Raw genomic sequence first — 18,809 nt, 5'->3', positions numbered from 1 at the left:
GTCAGAATACTCCAAGGGGTTTGTTTCACATGGCTGTCAATTATATACATCTATACTGATCTGAAGGCTGTATACAGTGATACTATATATACAAGGGCCGAGCGCAAGGAGATAATGTGTGAGACTCGGCTGCATGTAACAGCAATGTGCAGCACAGATCTAGAAGGAAGCTGCAGAGCGGATCCATACAAGCACATGATATCACCTACTTATTGTTTATAGCAGATTCCTTTCAAGAGTATTAACCCCTTAGTGACACGGCCTATCTTGGGCCAAGGATGCAACAATTTTGGGGGGGATTTTCATTTCCCCTTTTTAAAGCCATAACTTTTTACTTCTCCATTGCCCCGGCCGTATGAGGGCTTCTTCTTTGTGGGCTGAGCTGTAGTATTGGTACCATTTTTTGGTTACATTTAATGTATTATAAAACTTTTATTACATATTTTGGGAGGACAGGGAGAAAAAAATGCATAAATTCTGCCGTTGTTTTTTTTTTCAGTGTTAATAATACGGCATCAATAACGTGATATACTTTTTCTGCAGGTTGATACAATTACAACACTACCAAAGTTATAGTTTTTTTTCCCAGTTTTACACAGCATAAGGGCTTATTTACATGAGCGTATATCAGCCGCCGTTTTCACGACCGGCCGATATACGCTTCCATCTCAGCAGTTCCCACCTTCCCTCCCTCTCACCGGCTTCTCTCCTCCCCTCCGAGCAGTTTGCAATGGGAGTGGGTGGGATGGGGGTGGAGCTAAGCTCACACCCCCTCCACGCCCCTTGTCCATAGCCAGCAATGGGAGTAGGCGGGTCAGTGCTGAGCTTAGCTCCACCCCCATCCCACCCCTTCACATTGCAAACGTTGGACTGGAGGAGAGAGACAGAGAGTCGGTGAGGGGGAGGGAAGGAGGGAACTGCTTAGATGGAAGCGTATATCGGCCATCCGTGAAAACCCGACCGATATACGCTTGTCTAAATAAGCACGAAACTCCTTTTGGTTTTTTTTTCTTGCATCGCTATGTTCGAAGTCCCTTACCTTTTTGTTTTTCTATGGATGGAGCTCTACAGGGACTTGTTTTTTTACAAGACAGGAATTACCGGTAGTGTTTATTGGTATCATCTTGGGGTACATTTAGCTTTTTTTGATCACTTTTATTGTAGTTTTTTTAGGAGGCAAAATTATCAAAAACAGCGTATTGTCTTTATTTTTTTTTACCCTTTTTTTCATAGCATTTGCCGTGCAGCATAAAAAAGTATGTCCAATTTATTGTACGGTTCGTTACAGACGCCACAATACTAAACATGTGCGGCTTTTTTTTCTTCTTTACACAAAGAGTAGAAAGTGCACAAAAAAAAGATTTTTTTTCAAATTTTTTTTTACATGTGTTTTTTAAATTTATTTATTTATGTACATTTTTCATGTACCTGTAGGTAACTTGAACCTGGGGACCTTTGATTGCCACAATAATACATTGCAGTAGCTCTGTACTGCAATGTATTATCGCTACTATTAGCGATCATAGGCCACGTCAGACCTGAACGCCATTATCTGGCGTTCGTTGCGATGGCTACATTGCAGAGGGTCGTGACATCATAGAGGAAGCACCCTCCCTCTATGAACCCTTTACATGATCGCGGCATGTAAGGCGTTAACAGAGGGAATCACTGTTCTCACTGATCCCCGCAGTTGCAGTTGGAGGCTGGCTGTCAGTCACAGCCGTCTCCCGCTGTGGACGGCGTGTGCTCAATTTCTGAACCCATAGACCCCTGGAGAAAAAAAAACGCTGCGAATTTCGCAGTGAAAAAGAACTGTAGTGGGTAGTCACCCTTAGGTTGGGTTCACACGGGATGGATTTTCCACGGAAATTCTGTGCGGCAAATCCACTCACGGCTCCTAATCCCGGGATTAGCCGGCCATGTGGACGAGACTTTGCAAAAATCTCGTCCACACGGGGCGGCCAATCCGTCGCGGCAAAGCTGGGCGGAACCGGCAATGCGGCGCAGAATTGACAGCTGGAGCATGTCAATCCTTTTTTTTCCGTTGCAGCCTCACTCCTCTCTATGGGGAGAGAAAGCCGCAATGGAATGCCGGCGGCTGAACTGCTCCAAAACCTGCAGCGAAATGCCGCAGGTTTTGAAGCTGCAGCGCTCCCGCGGAAATCTCGCGGCTTTTCGGTGCGGCCAAGCCGCGGAATTTCCATCCTGTGTGAACCCAGCCTGAGGCTGGTTTCAAACAAGGCCTTTTGGGGAGAAAAATGCCACTGTAGTTTTAGCGCCAAAGCCAGAATTGGATTCGTCAGTAGGGAGCAGAAGTCCTCCAATTATTATTCTTATTCCCTTTGAATCCACTCCTGGCTTTGACTCAAAAAACTGAAACAAAAACTGCAGCGACGTCTTTCCAGTAAATGCCGTGTGTGACACCAGCCTTAACTCCTAATGACAGATATAGCCAGCACTGGTCGCTTCAAGAGGTATGGAGCCGGCTCAAGGGCTGACCCTGCTCCATGCCCAGCGGCTGCCAACTGTTTGAAACAGCTGACATAAACCATTTTTGGCTGCGATCAGTACTAGCTCTGATCTTGGCTGTTTAACTAGTTAGATGCCGAAGTCAATCTTGACTGCAGCATCTAAGCTGCTGGCAGGTGGGGGATATGATCATTGGATGCAGATGGGTTGCAATGGTAGCCTGTCTGGGATGATTTAGTGATCCTGCATTGAGCGAAGGGGGGAAGCGGCGGAGGGAGGGTGGTTAGACCCAATGACCCTGGAGGTCCCTTCCAACTCCACCATTCATGAATAAATAGCTAAGCACTATCTGTAATTGGCTGAGCACTCAGCCAATAGCTAAGCACTAGCTGTTATTGGCTGAGCGCTCAGCGAATCAGCACAGCCCTTTCAGGAGGCGGGGATTTTTAATTCCCTGCTTGCTGCAAGTGCTGGATAGCAGTGTCGGGGAGCCAGCCGGAGGACGCATGTGAGTGACGGATAGGGGAGTACTTTTTTAAAAACTTTTTTAACCACTTATTGATGATCTTCAGGGAAGGGCTTATATTTAAAGCCCCTCCCCGAAAGTCATACTGCAGGGTTTGCCAAAAACCACTGCTTTCAATGGGAGCGGCAGCAGCGCCGATCCCTTTAAAACCAATTGGATAGCATGCTGCACTTCTGCCACAGCTGTCACAGCTGTGACAGCTGTGGCAGGGGATTCCTTCACCCCTGCGGTCCCCACGGGGATGAAGGAAACTCCTGCCACAGCTGTGGCAGAAGTCCGCGGTATTCTCCATATCTTTACAATGGGGCTAGCGCTGCTGCCGCTGGCCCCATTGAAAAGACTGCCGATATCCCGGCGTCATCCCATTTTTTTTCCTCGCAGTGCACTTTACACTTGCTCTCACAGCACAATGAAGAAAAAACGCCAGTGGGTGTCGGCCCTTAGACTGAGGCCTGCCATAGATTCCAGCTTATAATGCCCGGCTTGTGGAAAGACCAAAAGGCTAACATTAAAGTTACAATATACTGCAGTTCTGAATTATTGCAGTATTTTATACAAATATAAGGCACCAAGCCCCTAGTGGGACTAAAAAATAAGTAAAAGGGGCTCTCCAGCACTAAAGTATTGATGACCTATCTGCAGGATAAGTCATCAACATGTGATTGTTGGGGGTCCACTGCTCTGGACCCCTGCTGATCAGCTGATTGTAAAGGCCACAATGTTTGGGTGAGCGCTACGACCTTTTCTTAGGCATGTGACGTTACGTTCATTGGTCACTTGGCCTAGAAGCAGCTCAATCTATTTCAAGTAAAGTGAAGTGAGCTGCAATACCAGGCACAGCCACTACACAAAGTACAACGCTGTACCAGCCATGCAACGAAGTGACAGCGACGCTCACCCAGGTGCTGCAGCCGCTTCAGCTGAGCAGCGGACCCCCACCAATCCGATGTTGATGACTAGAGATGAGCGAACGTACTCGTCCGAGCTTGATACTCGTTCGAGTATTAGCGTGTTCGAGATGCTCGTTACTCGTAACGAGTACCACGCGATGTTCGGGTTACTTTCACTTTCATCTCTGAGACGTTAGCTTGCTTTTCTGGCCAATAGAAAGACAGGGAAGGCATTACAACTTCCCCCTGCGACGTTCAAGCCCTATACCACCCCCCTGCAGTGAGTGGCTGGCGAGATCAGGTGTCACCCGAGTATATAAATCGGCCCCTCCCGCGGCTCGCCTCAGATGCGTTCTGACAGAGATCAGGGAAAGTGGTATCTTGCTGGAGTTGCTATAGGAAGAGTGCTAGGAGTATTTTAGGCTTCAAGAACCCCAACGGTCCTTCTTAGGGCCACATCTAACCGTGTGCAGTACTGTGGAGGCTGCTTTTTGTAGTGTTGCACTTTTTTTTTTTTGGTATATCGGCCGTGCAGAGCATTGCGCCCTGCAGTAATACTCCAGGGCCAGAAGCGCTTAGGCAGGGACAGAAGACATATTGATTGAATATAGGCAGTGGGCCTTTGCAAAAACATTTGGGGAAAAAAATCTATTTGGGCTGCCTGTGAGTGTCCTCAGTGTTCTGGGTCTCTGCTGGGTGTAGTAGTTCTCCTAATTCATACGCAGCCAGCTAAGTGTTACAGCAGGCTTGCGCAAAATTATTTCCTGGCGTTCCGTAAGCGAAGTCAGCCTCCAACCACAGGCCAATAAGCGGCACATTTAATTACAGCGTTCTGTTTCTGCACTACTGGTAATACACCATGCTGAGGGGTAGGGGTAGGCCTAGAGGACGTGGACGCGGGCGAGGACGCGGAGGCCCAAGTCAGGGTGTGGGCACAGGCCGAGCCAGTGCGGTGGCCCAGGGTAGAGGCAGGGTCAGACCGAATAATCCACCAACTGTTTCCCAAAGCGCCGCCTTGCGCCATGCCACCCTGCAGAGGTCAAGGTGCTCTACGGTGTGGCAGTTTTTCACAGAGACGCCTGACGACCGACGAACAGTGGTGTGCAACCTTTGTCGCGCCAAGATCAGCTGGGGAGGCACCACCACCAGCATGCGCAGGCATATGATGGCCAAGCACCCCACAAGGTGGGACGAAGGCCGTTCACCGCCTCCGGTTTGCACCACTGCCTCTCCCCCTGTGCCCCAACCTGCCACTGAGATCCAACCCCCCTCTGAGGACACAGGCACTACCGTCTCCTGGCCTGCACCCACACCCTCACCTCCACTGTCCTCGGCCCCATCCAGCAATGTCTCTCAGCACAGCGTCCAGACGTCGCTAGCGCCACTGTTTGAGCGCGAGCGCAAGTACGCCGCCACGCACCCGCACGCTCAAGCGTTAAACGTGCACATTGCCAAATTGATCATCCTGGAGATGCTGCCGTATAGGCTTGTGGAAACGGAGGCTTTCAAAAGCATGATGGCGGCGGCGGCCCCGCGCTACTCGGTTCCCAGTCGCCACTACTTTTCCCGATGTGCCGTCCCAGCCCTGCACGACCACGTCTCCCGCAACATTGTACGCGCCCTCACCAACGCGGTTACTGCCACGGTCCACTTAACAACAGACACGTGGACAAGCACAGGCGGGCAGGGCCACTATATCTCCCTACCGGCACATTGGGTGAATTTAGTGCAGGCTGGGACAGAGTCAGAGCCTGGGACCGCTCACGTCCTACCCACCCCCAGAATTGCGTGCCCCAGCTCGGTGGTGGTATCTGCGGCGGTGTATGCTTCCTCCACTAAACCACCCTCCTCCTCCTCCTCTTACGCAACCTCTGTCTCGCAATCAAGATGTGTCAGCAGCAGCACGCCGCCAGCAGCTGGTGTCACGCGGCATGGCAGCACAGCGGTGGGCAAGCGTCAGCAGGCCGTGCTGAAACTACTCAGTTTAGGAGAGAAGAGTCAGACAGCCCACGAACTGCTGCAGGGTCTGACAGAGCAGACCGACCGCTGGCTTGCGCCGCTGAGCCTCCAACCGGGCATGGTCTTGTGTGACAACGGCCGTAACCTGGTGGCGGCTCTGCAGCTCGGCAGCCTCACGCACGTGCCATGCCTGGCCCATGTCTTTAATTTGGTGGTTCAGCGCTTTCTGAAAAGCTACCCACACTTGTCATACCTGCTCGGAAAGGTGCGCCGGGTCAGCGCACATTTTCGCAACTCCAAGACGGACGCTGCCACCCTGCGGACCCTGCAACATCGGTTTCATCTGCCAGTGCACCGATTACTGTGCGACGTGCCGACACAGTGGAACTCTACGCTCCACATGTTGGCCAGGCTCTATGAGCAGCGTAGAGCTATTGCGGAATACCAACTCCAACATGGGCGGCGTAGTGGGAGTCAGCCTCCTCAATTATTTACAGAAGAGTGGGCCTGGTTGGCAGCCATCTGCCAGGTCCTTGGAAACTTTGAGGAGTCTACCCAGATGCTGAGCGGGGATGCTGCAATCATTAGCGTCACCATTCCTCTGCTATGCCTCTTGAGAAGTTCCCTGCAAAGCATAAAGGCAGACGTTTTGCACTCGGAAACGGAGGCGGGGGAAGACAGTATGTCGCTGGATAGTCAGAGCACCCTCATGTCTATATCTCAGCGCGTTGAGGAGGAGGAGGAGGGGGATGAGGAGGAGGGGGAAGAGACAGCTTGGCCCACTGCTGAGGGTACAGATGCTGCTTGCCTGTCATCCTTTCAGCGTGTATGGCCAGAGGAGGAGGAGGAGGAGGGGGAGGAGCATGAGGAGTAGGGGGAAGAGACAGCTTGGCCCACTGCTGAGGGTACACATGCTGCTTGCCTGTCATCCTTTCAGCGTGTATGGCCAGAGGAGGAGGAGGAGGAGGATCCTGAAAGTGATCTTCCGAGTGAGGACAGCCATGTGTTGCGTACAGGTACCCTGGCACACATGGCTGACTTCATGTTAGGATGCCTTTCTCGTGACCATCGCGTTACACGCATTCTGGCCACTACGGATTACTGGGTGTACACACTGCTCGACCCACGGTATAGGGAGAACCTTTCCACTCTCATTCCCGAAGAGGAAAGGGTTCGAGAATGCTGCTATACCACAGGGCGCTGGTGGACAAACTGATGGTAAACTTCCCATCCGACAGCGCTTGTGGCCGAAGGCGCATTTCCGCGGGCCAGGTAGCAGGGGAGGCGCAGAGATCAGGCAGCATGTACAGCGCAGGCAGGGGACCATTCTCCAAGGCCTGCAAGCAAGACTGTGTCACCGGTCCCCAGTCGAGGCTGAGCTGGCGGGAGCACTGTAAAAGGATGGTGAGGGAGTACGTAGCCGATCGCACGACCGTCCCCGGTGACGCCTCTGCCCCCTACAACTACTGGGTGTCGAAGCTGGACACGTGGCCTGAACTCGCGCTGTATGCCCTGGGGGTGCTTGCTTGCCCTGTGGCTAGCGTCTTGTCAGAGAGGGTGTTTAGTGTGGCTTGGGGAATCATCACGGATAAGCGTACCCACCTGTCAACCGACAGTGCCGACAGGCTTACACTCATCAAGATGAACAAAGCCTGGATTTCCCCAGACTTCTCTTCTTCACCAGCGGACAGCAGCGATACGTAAGCAATACGGAGGCTGCACCCGTGGATGGAAGCATCGTTCTCTATCACCATCCAAAACGTGGACCTTTTTGCTTCATCAATCTGTGTATAATATTCCTCCTCCTCCTCCTGCTCCTCCTCCTGAAACCTCACATAATCACGCCGAACGGGCAATTTTTCTTAGGCCCACAAGGCTCAGTCATATAATTTTTCTAAACATTTTTTATACGTTTCAATGCTCATTAAAGCGTTGAAACTTTCACCTCAACCAATTTTTATTTTAACTGGGCTGCCTCCAGGCCTAGTTACCAATTAAGCCACATTAACCAAAGCGATTAATGCGTTTCACCTGCCCTCTTGGTTGGGCATGGGCAATTTTTCTCAGGTACATTAGTACTGTTGGTACACCAATTTTTGGGGGCCCTCGCCTACAGTGTAATCCAATAAATTTTTGGCCCACCTGCATTACAGCTGACATAACATCAGCTGTGTTGGGCAATGCAATGGGATATATTTATGTACCGCCGGTGGCTTCCTGGCACCCACCCATGCTGTCGGTTCACAGGGAGTTGTAACTGCATGTGTCCACTTCTAAAGAACCCCAGTCTGACTGGGGCATGCAGTGTGGGCCGAAGCCCACCTGCATTAAGCACGACATTACTACCTCAGCTGTGATAGGCAATGCAATGGGATATATTTATGTACCGCCGGTGGGTTCCAGGGAGCCACCCATGCTGTGGGTGCACACGGAATTCCCATTGCGGAGTTGTACCTGCCTGTGACTATTTATAAAAAACCGTGGTCTGACTGGGGCATGCAGACACCTTGACAGAATGAATAGTGTGTGGCACATAGGTTCCCCATTGCTATGCCCACGTGTGCAGCTCCTGATGGAGGTGGCACAGGATTGGATTTCTCATTGCTTCTGTACAGCATTGTGGGCTATTGCCCCACCCCTTTTAAAGAGGGTCGCTGCCTAGCCGTGCCAACCCTCTGCAGTGTGTGCCTGCGGTTCCTCCTCATGGCAGACGCACTTATAAATAGACATGAGGGTGGCGTGGCATGAGGGCAGCTGAAGGCTGGGCAGGGACAGTTTGGTGTGCGCTGTTGCACTGGGTCGTGCGGGGGGGTTGGGCAGCATGTAACCCAGGAGAAGTGGCAGCGGAGTGTCATGCAGGCAGTGATTGTGCTTTGTTGGAGGTAGTGTGGTGCTTAGCTAAGGTATGCCATGCTAATGAGGGCTTTTCAGAAGTAAAAGTTGTTGGGAGGGGGGGGGCCCACTCTTGCCGCTATTGTGGCTTAATAGTGGGACCTGGGAACTTGAGATGCAGCCCAACATGTAGCCCCTCGCCTGCCCTATCCGTTGCTGTGTCGTTCCCATCACTTTCTTAAATTGCCCAGATTTTCACAAATGAAAACCTTAGCGAGCATCGGCCATATACAAAAATGCTCGGGTCGCCCATTGACTTCAATGGGGTTCGTTACTCGAAACGAACCCTCGAGCATCGCGAAAAGTTCGTCCCGAGTAACGAGCACCCGAGCATTTTGGTGCTCGTTCATCTCTATTGATGACCTATCCTATGGACTCATCATCAAGATTGTAGTCCCAGGAAACCCCTTTAAGTTTAAACCATCAGGGCGAGCACCCACTGGCGTTTTTTTACCTGCGTTTTGCGTTTTTCCTGCACAGGCATAGAGATAACATGTGTTCCTGTCCACTGGCGTTTTTTTTGCGTTGCGTTTGCGTTTTTAACATAGGAACTGTCAGTTGCATATGTGTCCCTATTTTTCTCCTAATGCACCCATGAATGTCAATGGAAATTAACGGAAAACGCCGCAAAAACGCCGCGAAAAACGCGAGAAACGCGGCGAAAACGCTGCGTTTTTTTCCCGCGGAGAACGCAAACGCCAGTGGGTGCTCACCCTAAAGCAAAGGAAAAAATGGTGTTTTGTTGGTTCATAGCCAGAAAGTGAACCGAGGCTTATATAGATCAAGTGGTAGAAGTAGAAGTCGGTGTAGTAGGTGGTACAAACACTGCCTCCATTCACAATAAACAGGCAGTCGTTCATAACTGCCTGTTCACACAGACCCATCCAGGATGCAGGAACTGAACGGCGAACGAGAAGCAAACAAATTCTTGTTCATCGTTCAGTCGATGCGTTTACACTGAAGGATAAACGTTCACATACCCGCTGCATGCCGGAATCTAAACAACTTATCAGTCCGTTTAAAAGGCCCCTAAGAGAGAAACTATCTATGTTGCTGATAACAACCAATCAGAGCTCAGCTTTCATTTTACCATAGCAGTTTCAGAAATGAAAGCTGCTCCGTGATTGGTTGCTTAGGGCAACAGTTTCTCTTTCCGTTTGGCTTTATATGAAACAATTAATATGTGATTAGTCACTCGAAATAGTCGCCAAATTGGGTGAACGTCTGTTGTGCTGGTGCTTTTACACAGAGCGATGGCATGTTTTCGACCATTGAACAAATTGTTGGAAGTGTTTACATGTACCAAAATATCGTTCAAATAGTTAGGGGGCGCGAGGTGCTTTTAATGCGCGGCTATTTGAAATTTTGACCACTGCACAATGCACGCTCATTAATTGCGGAGTCTACGGTACTAAACGCACATAAATATATGTGGTCGGTCTTCGAGTGAACACTCGCGGCAGTAGTCTCTCCATGGACCAAAAGCAGCCAGAAACTGTAGACGCGCGGGTTCTTCTGAAGACCAGGAGCGACTGTTCAGTCGAGGATCACTCATGTATTTATGTGTTTTCAGGAACCAATGAGCGATAAGTGGGAGGGTAAAATATTCAAAAAAAGGTGGGAGCCAATCACTGTTCAATGGGAGGCGCACAATGAACAGGCACGACGATCACCTGATTACACCAGATGATAATTAATCAACCAGCAACTAGTTTTAGGTGAGCTGAAACAAAGTAACTAGTGAACGAATTCTCACTCATCACCCGGACGGTGGCCGTGGGAACAACTCTCACATTCAATCTATGGAGTATTCGGACGACGGTGGTCCGCGATCCGGGAGCAGAAGCCCTACATTACTACGGCGCTGTGACTGCGCTGGGAGCGCCTATATGTGCGTATCACACTTATTATACTCCTACATTATGATAAAGAGAAGTAAATCCTTGTATGACTGAGAAGCGAAGAGCTCTTAACCCCTTATAGAAAAGCTTTTTTGTTTATTTCTATTTTTGTTTTTTACTCTCCCCCCTTTTAAAAAATTGTAACTCCTTTATTTATCCATCGCCGTCGCTGTATGAGGGCTTGTTTTTTGCGAGACGAGTTGTATTTTTCAATGGTGCTATTTAATGTACCTTATAATTTACTGAAAAACTGTTAAAAATTCTAAGTAGAGAGGAATGGAAGAAAAATCAAATTCCACTATCTTTCTGGTCTTGTTTCTATGGTGCATAAACTGCAACAAAAATAACATGATAACTGAGGGCTTATTCAGACAGGCGTATATCGGCCGGGATTTCACGCCCGGCCAATATACGCTGACCCTCTCTGCAAGAGGAGAAGGCGGGCCGGGAGCAGTGCACTGAGCTCCCGCACCCTCTCTGCCCTCTCCCTGCCCCACGGCATTTAAACTTTTATTAATTTTTTTTTTTGCTATTAGTTAAAAAAAAAATTAACTTTCTTTTACTTTTTAGTCCCCACCGGGGACCACAACATGTGATGCTTTGATCTCTCCTGCAGTATGATGTAATGCCATGGCATTACATCATACTGCGATCTAACAGGCAGTCTATCAAGCCACCCCACGGGGATGGCTTGATAGGCATTCTGCCATGACAGCCCTGGGGCCTTTCAGAAGGCCCCCGGCTGCCATGACACCCACCTGGCTCCCTGCGATCTCAGAATTTACAGCGGCACTTAAAGGGTTAACAGCCCCGATGAGCCGCACAGCTCATCGCAGCTGTTGCCGCTGGGTGTCAGCTGTAAGAAACAGCTGGTGCCCTCAGTGTATAAAGGGAGGCCACCCTGCGATCGCAGTGCGTAGACACAATAGGGCCGTCACTAAGGGGTTAAGGCTCCTCCTCACCCTTCTCCACCTGTCCCATTACCGCATTTATAGGAACCATAGTTACAGTTACATCCCCCCCTGTAGTGACAGTAGTCACTGACAGAGCTGATCAGGGTCTACTAGGAACCTGCAGCTCTGCAGTAACAGGGAACACCTTGTGGTCACATGACCGCCGGCTCGCGTAGTGGAAGAAACACTTCCACTTTCACTCTTTAGAACATAGCGCTCATTGAGCGCTATGTATCCGGGAAAGAGAAGGCAGAAGCAATTAAAAACTGCTTCTCCCTTCTCCTCTGGGTCCTCCGCTGTGTCTGACAGCCAAAGACCCGACCTGCTCCTGCTTGATAGCAGGAACAGAGGCATTAATCCCATGCTGTACTTCTACTATCATCCGGGATTAAAGCCCAGGGCCAAGCCCCGTATATTTACCATGCTTGGTTCTTAATGGGTTAAGGACGTCTTGCAAAATTGTTGTTGTAGATTTATAACCTGCAGGAGATGTAATTCTGCTATTCAAGTCTATGGAAAAAGCACAAGACGTTCTGCAGATCGCATTCCCCAGTTAAAAATGCAACAAAATCAGCACTAATTAACCAAGTCCACATCTGCATTTCGTCCTGCGGACAATTCCGTCCCGTGTGAAATGTCCCTTATGGTCCTCAACCCCAACATATTTCAATATATGATATATTTGGCGATGCAACCAAATCCCTCTTACTAGGACGCATGTTGTTTAAAGCCTGTATATAGACATAGCCAGGGACTATTGCGTGGGGTGCGTTTAGGGTGTATTTCACGGACAGCACAGAACCCCATTATGGCCCATGAGGCTATAATCTACACAAATGATTTTTCCCACGCTGCATGTCCAATTCTCTGCAATGTGCAGGGTCTGTGCAGATCAGACAGCACGGCGACAGGCGCCAATGTGAGTTGCACCTAAGTTTCTTGAACACAACAAACACGCAGCCTTATGAATCCGGCCTGAAGCCAATAGGGAAAACCGTCACACGCTAAGGAGGCGTGTTGTAGCTCACACTTTACGGCAATGTTGTGCACCCTCTTACAGCGATGATATTACAAAGCATGAGAACTTCACCTAAACTAACATAACAACACACCACCTATAAAGACTAAGTCTGACATTGATTTGCAGGAATGCTGCCTTCCAAAAGGTGGCGCTGCAAAGGTATTGTTCCATCTACCTTATTTGCATATTTCCCAGAGGAGCCTGCATGGCCTTATAAGTTTCCTTGCTCACCTTCTAGGTGCTGTCCTTCAGGAGAGATGATACCCCTCCCGACCCACGCATTGCCACGTCTGTTCAGAGGTAATAGGGGGAAAGCGGTAGTCACCCCCACACCGTGCTGACGTCTGGAATTAGACATTAGCACATTCTAGTGAATGGAACGTGTGGGCATAGTTGGTGACGTCACCCACAAGCATCTGCCCACCCACTCCATTCTGAAGCAACTAGAAGAGGAGGAGGATACGTGCATATTTTAACCACCTGTCTAATCCAGGATAAAAAAGCACAGAATGACTATAAAGTCTCTTATGAATGTACATTCTTTGTCAAAAAACAATCCGGCCCCAGAAGAAGTTCTCATTTTGTTGCAAAACCCGGCATGCGGTTCCGTCTCAGGCAGATCTGTAAATATGAGAGTTGTGGTGATTAGATGGACGGTCTTGTCATCGGAGACCCTGGAAGTGGTTCCCCCCCTTGGCCTATAAGAGGCTCTCGGAGGCTCCTTGTGTGTAGTGACCGCCTCTTCTTCCGCTTGTGAAGAGCTTGTTGACCACTAGACGCCTCTACAACGCAGAGAAGATATTTCACCCCGTTACCAGAGTCTTAGAGGGGCGCATTATTGGGGTGTGAGAAGCTGGATGGTTGTAGCGATGAATTGTCCCCACCGGCCGTTCTGTCCAGACTGTTAGCAGGTGTTGGGACCGTGGATGTGTGAGGGCACACAAGGTGACCGGGCTTAGGACCCTCTACAGACCACCAGTAGAGAGGAGCATCTGACCACACTGTTAGGAGGTCTTGGGACCAGTGGATGTGTGAGGGCACACAAGGTGACCGGGCTCAGGACGCTCCCTACAGACCACCAGTAGAGAGGAGCGTCTGACCAGACTGTTAGGAGGTGTTGGGACCACTGGATGTGTGAGGGCACACAAGGTGACCAGGCTCAGGACGCTCCCTACAGACCACCAGTAGAGAGGAGCGTCTGACCAGACTGTTAGGAGGTGTTGGGACCAGTAGATGTGTGAGGGCACACAAGGTGACTCGGCTCAGAACCCCCGACAGACCACCAGTAGAGAGGAGCGTCTGACCAGACTGTTAGGAGGTGTTGGGACCAGTACATGTGTGAGGGCACACAAGGTGACTGGGCTCAGGACCCCCGACAGACCACCAGTAGGGAGGAGCGTCTGACCAGACTGTTAGGAGGTGTTGGGACCAGTACATGTGTGAGGGCACACAAGGTGACCGGGCTCAGGACCCCCAACAGACAACCAGTCTGTGGAACAGCACACTACCCAATGCTGGTGTGATGGTCTGGGGGGCCATCGCATAGGACAGTTGGTAACCCCTAGTAGTGGTACGAGGGAGAATGACAGCTCAGCGATCTGTTCAGGACATCCTGAAGCCACGTGTTCCTCTCATGGCTGTTTCCAAGAGACTTTCAGCAGGATAATGCTCGGCCATACCCACACATGGGGGTCCCAGGAAGCCCCCATAACATTGTCACAATTCTGTGGCTTGACAGATTTATCGCTGTGTATGGCACCATCTAAGAAATCAACTTCGACAGCCTATGAGGTTGCACAATCAAGTGGCTCAGTTACAGCAAATATGGAGTGATGTGCCACAGGATACCATATGGAACTTGTATGTCTCCATGCCCGCCCGTATCATATCTTGTATCGAAGCTAGAGGCAGGACAACAGGGTGCTAGAGGCTCCATGCTCACCCGTATTACATCTTGTGTCCTAGCTAGAGGCGGTACAACAGGGTACTAGAGCCTCCATGCCTGCCCTATCACATCTTGTATCCAAGCTAGAGGCGGGCCAACAGGGTACTAGAGCCTCCATGCCCGTCCGTATCACATCCTGTATCCAAGCTAGAGGTGGTACAACAGGGTACTAGAGCCTCCATGCCCGCCCGTATCACATCCTGTATCCAAGCTAGAGGCGGGCCAACAGGGTACTAGAGCCTCCATGCCCGCCCGTATCACATCCTGTATCCAAGCTAGAGGTGGTACAACAGGGTACTAGAGCTTCCATGCCCGCCCGTATCACATCCTGTATCCAAGCTAGAGGTGGTACAACAGGGTGCTAGAGCCTCCATGTCCACCCGTATCACATCCTGTATCCAAGCTAGAGGCGATACAACAGGGTACTAGAGCCTCCATGCCCGCCCGTATCACATCCTGTATCCAAGCTAGAGGTGGTACAACAGGGTGCTAGAGCCTCCATGTCCACCCGTAGCACATCCTGTATCCAAGCTAGAAGTGGGCCAACAGGGTACTAGAGCCTCCATGCCTGTCCATATCACACCTTGCATCCACGCTAGAGGCGGGCCAACAGGGTATTCGAGTCTACATGCTCGCCTGCTTCAGATCTTGTATCCAAGCTAGAGGTGGTCCAACAGAGTACCAGAGTCTCCATGCCCACCCGTATCACATCTTGTATCTAAGCTAGAGGTGGTACAACAGGGTACTAGAGCCTCCCTACAAGGGGTTAGTTCTCCACATATTGTAATCACTTACTTATATCAAAGTTGCAATCACACAGAGAAAGTGTCTTTCCATCCGACAACTTCCAGGGGAGGGATTAGTTTTTTATACTGAGTGTATTTAATGTAAAGGATTTTTCCCATGACTTTATTGTTATACTATATTGTTTTACAACCAATCTGTCCCTACTGGTTACTGCTGACCATGACATGTGACTGCTGTAGCCAATAACTGGCCACATTAGTGACCTTCTATAGCCAGTGATTGGCTGCAGCAGTCACATGTCCTGGTCAGCAGCAACCAGGAAGAACAAAGTGACTGTGAAGAAATTTCAAGTAGCATGAAATCCCCTGTAACCCCTTAGGGGCGTGGCCCTTTTTTTCCCCATTTTCGTTTTTCCTTCCCCCTTGTATTTTTCAATGGTACTATTTAAGGTATCATATAATGTACTTAAAAATTCTAAGTGCAGTGTAATGGAAAAGATAAAACCTAAATTCCGCCATCTTTGGGTGCGTCTTGTTTCTACGGTGTACACATTGCAACAAAAATGACCTGGTAACTATTCTATGGGTCGGTACGATTACTACAATTCCAGATTTATAGAGTTTTTTTATTTGCTGTACTGTTTTTAGTTTTTTCAAATATATATATATATTTATTTATTTTTTATTATTATTTTCTACTGCTATCTTCTGACAGTCATAACTCTTTTTTTCCGTCGACATAGTTGTGCGCGGACTCTTTTTTCAGGACGTCCTGTAATTTCTATTGGTACCAAGATCACCAGTTACTTCTCAAAGCTGAAGGTTTGCTATAAGCCTCCTTTCAGATATCGTCTTCTTCTGTCAGGGGTATAATTCAGGAGGATACCCCTGATGGAAGACTGAGATATATGTACCAGTATACAACAGTGGCTAATAATGAGCGATTAGTGAAATAATCGGTTTGTGTCGGTATTGGGCCGATATCATGAAAATCATTGTGAATCGGGACTCCCATTAAAGTCAATGGGGGTAAAAATCTGGTTCATTAATTTGCCCTCCAGGAGGTCCGCAATGTAGCCAAAGCCCCCCAAATTGCATGGGACTACCACCACACATCTAAGGAACACTGTGCTCCTCCCAAAAATTGGTCAAAATAGTATACAGTGGTGCAGGGGGTCACTAAAAACAAAATAAGGCCCACATAGGGTCTCCTAGATCACAAATTGTGCCAATGAAGATAGCAGGGGTCTTCTGGAGAAATTCTTCCAGATGACAACAACACTCAAGCACGGGCCTTCTCCAAGGAAGAGAGAGAGCTACCAAAAAATTTTGCTACGAAGTACAGCAGGTGTGGCTGCTTGTTTTAAAAGCAATGTCATAAAGTTTGGAAGGGATAAATTGTACCAGGTGAACAGAAGAGCCGAGCACGGACCTCCTCCAAGGAAAATCTTCTTGCATTATAATTAACAAAAAGTAGCGCCAACTAAATAAGCTGCAATCCCTGGACGGCACGATATGCGAGAACAGAAGGCCATATAGTATAGCTTGTAGCTTTGTGAGCTGCCCCTGTTTGGTGCACCATACTTAAAATCCCCAAACCCCATTGCTAGCTGCAAAAGGTTTGCAAATAATTTGTAGTGGCCTGGCGACATTTGAACGACGTTTGAGGCCGCTGACACGCACTGTGTGCATTTGCTATTTCCCTGTTATGTTTTCTTGTTGTTTTATATTAACAAAAGCAACACTAATAGTGGCATACGTCGTCCATTGATACGTGTTGTGCAAAACTAATACCATTTATACTGTAGCCTTCTGTATAGAAAAGTGCAGCAGACTACACTTTCCTATATAGCTAAAGAAAAAAAAGCCAAGCCGAGCAAGCATGTGAATAGGGTGTCCAGCAAGATACATATCAGCAGATTGAGCATTCAACTGACAGCGTTCTAATGTGTATGGGTTGCCTGACTGTATTTAATGGGGTTTTCCAGTACTAAACTATTGATGTTCCATCCTCAGGATAGGTCATCAATAGTTGATCGGTAGGGGTCAGTTGCTCAGGATCCCCAGAGATCAGCTGATTAAAGTGACAGCGGCGCTTGGGTGAGTGCCGCTGTCAATACAGTCCATATCTGGCACAGCTCTGTACAGTGTATAGTGGCTGCGCCTGGTACTGCCGCTCCATCCCATTCACTTGAATTGGAAGGAGCTGCTCTCAGGCCACGTGACGAATGAACATGATGTCACTGGCCCGAGTAGAGGCTGTAGTGCTCACTGGAGCAAAGTTGCCCCTTCACTCTTCTATCAGGTGACAAGTTTGGAACCCAAGTGCTGGACCTCTATCAATCAATATCCTGAAGATAGGTCATCAATAGTTTAGTCCCAGAAAACCCCTTTAATCTAGACAATCCTCTGTGAGAGAGCCTTAAGACTAGAATGCTACATATTATCTACATGGATACATTGTAGCAAACTGCTCATGCTAATGTATTTAGCTCACAAAGGATTGGATACAACTGTAGCAAACTCTTATCTGTCAGAAGTATTAGGTGTGAACAGATTTTCAGCCTCTCTATATGAACAAGAATGCTCCTATAGAGCATTCTCATAAAAGGATGGCTATGAGATGTCAAGAGCCACCAGAAAGCAGTCATTATGTAACAAAAAGCAGCAGAAAGCTCGTACCTCTCGCAGACTGATTTGTAAAGGACACACAATGTTTGAACCATCTCTCTTAAAATGTGCGTGAGGCTTGTCCTTGATAACAAAAACTATATCGGCAGGAATGGTCATCGGCGTCTCGTCTCCCTCCTTGGGGAATGTGATTTTGGTGCCTTCTTTCCATCCTCTCTTTATCTCGATTGTGAGGATCTTATCCTCAGTCCGTGCCGTTCGGCCATCGGGATTCATCTTCTTCCTGGAGATTCTCATTCTTTTAGTGCATCCATGGTAAATCTCTTCTAAAGATACCCTTAGCTCATGAATAATAGGTGGGTCTTGCTTACGCCGGATCTGACCCACTTGGTTCTTTTCTCTCGGAAACCCATTCATGCCAAAGGTAGAAAATGAGCTAAATGGATCTCCATCCAGCTCCATGTCCTCGTCATCTCGACCTCCGGGCATTCGTCTTCCGAAGAAGATTTCAAATGGGTTTGCTCCACCAAAAAACGCAGCGAAGGTAGCATGTGGATCTCCATGGAACGTGTAGTGGAAGTTTCCTCCCTGTCCATTTTGTGCACCGGGTCCTCCTTTAAGTCCTAGAATAAATAACAGAAAACACATTATAGCAAACTTTCAACAGGACGTTCATACAATGTAATTTCTGGACAAATGTTGAGTTCTTTGTTCTTAGTACTGGTAATCTCTGGTCAAAGCAACCACAGATGCGTCTTGGGCATGATTCGAATAAACATGTTTATAAGGTGGCACTTTCTCCACTTTTCATTCTATGAGGCTATTGGGACATTCTGGACGTTGTAGTTTTGCATCAGTATGCTGTTTAGGTTCTGT

At 48.8% G+C, this 18,809-nt stretch overlaps 1 protein-coding gene across 1 annotated transcript in view; it reads right to left on the bottom strand.

The window, feature by feature from the left end:
* Window positions 1–18,809, bottom strand: part of DNAJB4 (DnaJ heat shock protein family (Hsp40) member B4) — a 40,247-nt gene that overhangs the window by 6,871 nt on the left and 14,567 nt on the right. The window contains exon 2 of the mRNA XM_066597830.1: window positions 17,985–18,556. Within this exon, the coding sequence (XP_066453927.1) occupies window positions 17,985–18,556 (572 nt within the window). The remainder of the gene's footprint in view (window positions 1–17,984; window positions 18,557–18,809) is intronic.

The sequence above is a fragment of the Eleutherodactylus coqui genome, chromosome 3, assembly GCF_035609145.1.
Source record: "Eleutherodactylus coqui strain aEleCoq1 chromosome 3, aEleCoq1.hap1, whole genome shotgun sequence".
Classification (NCBI taxonomy): Eukaryota; Metazoa; Chordata; class Amphibia; order Anura; family Eleutherodactylidae; genus Eleutherodactylus; species Eleutherodactylus coqui.
The sequence above is the reverse complement of the archived record's forward strand: the minus strand, read 5'-3'. Positions and strand labels throughout refer to the sequence as shown.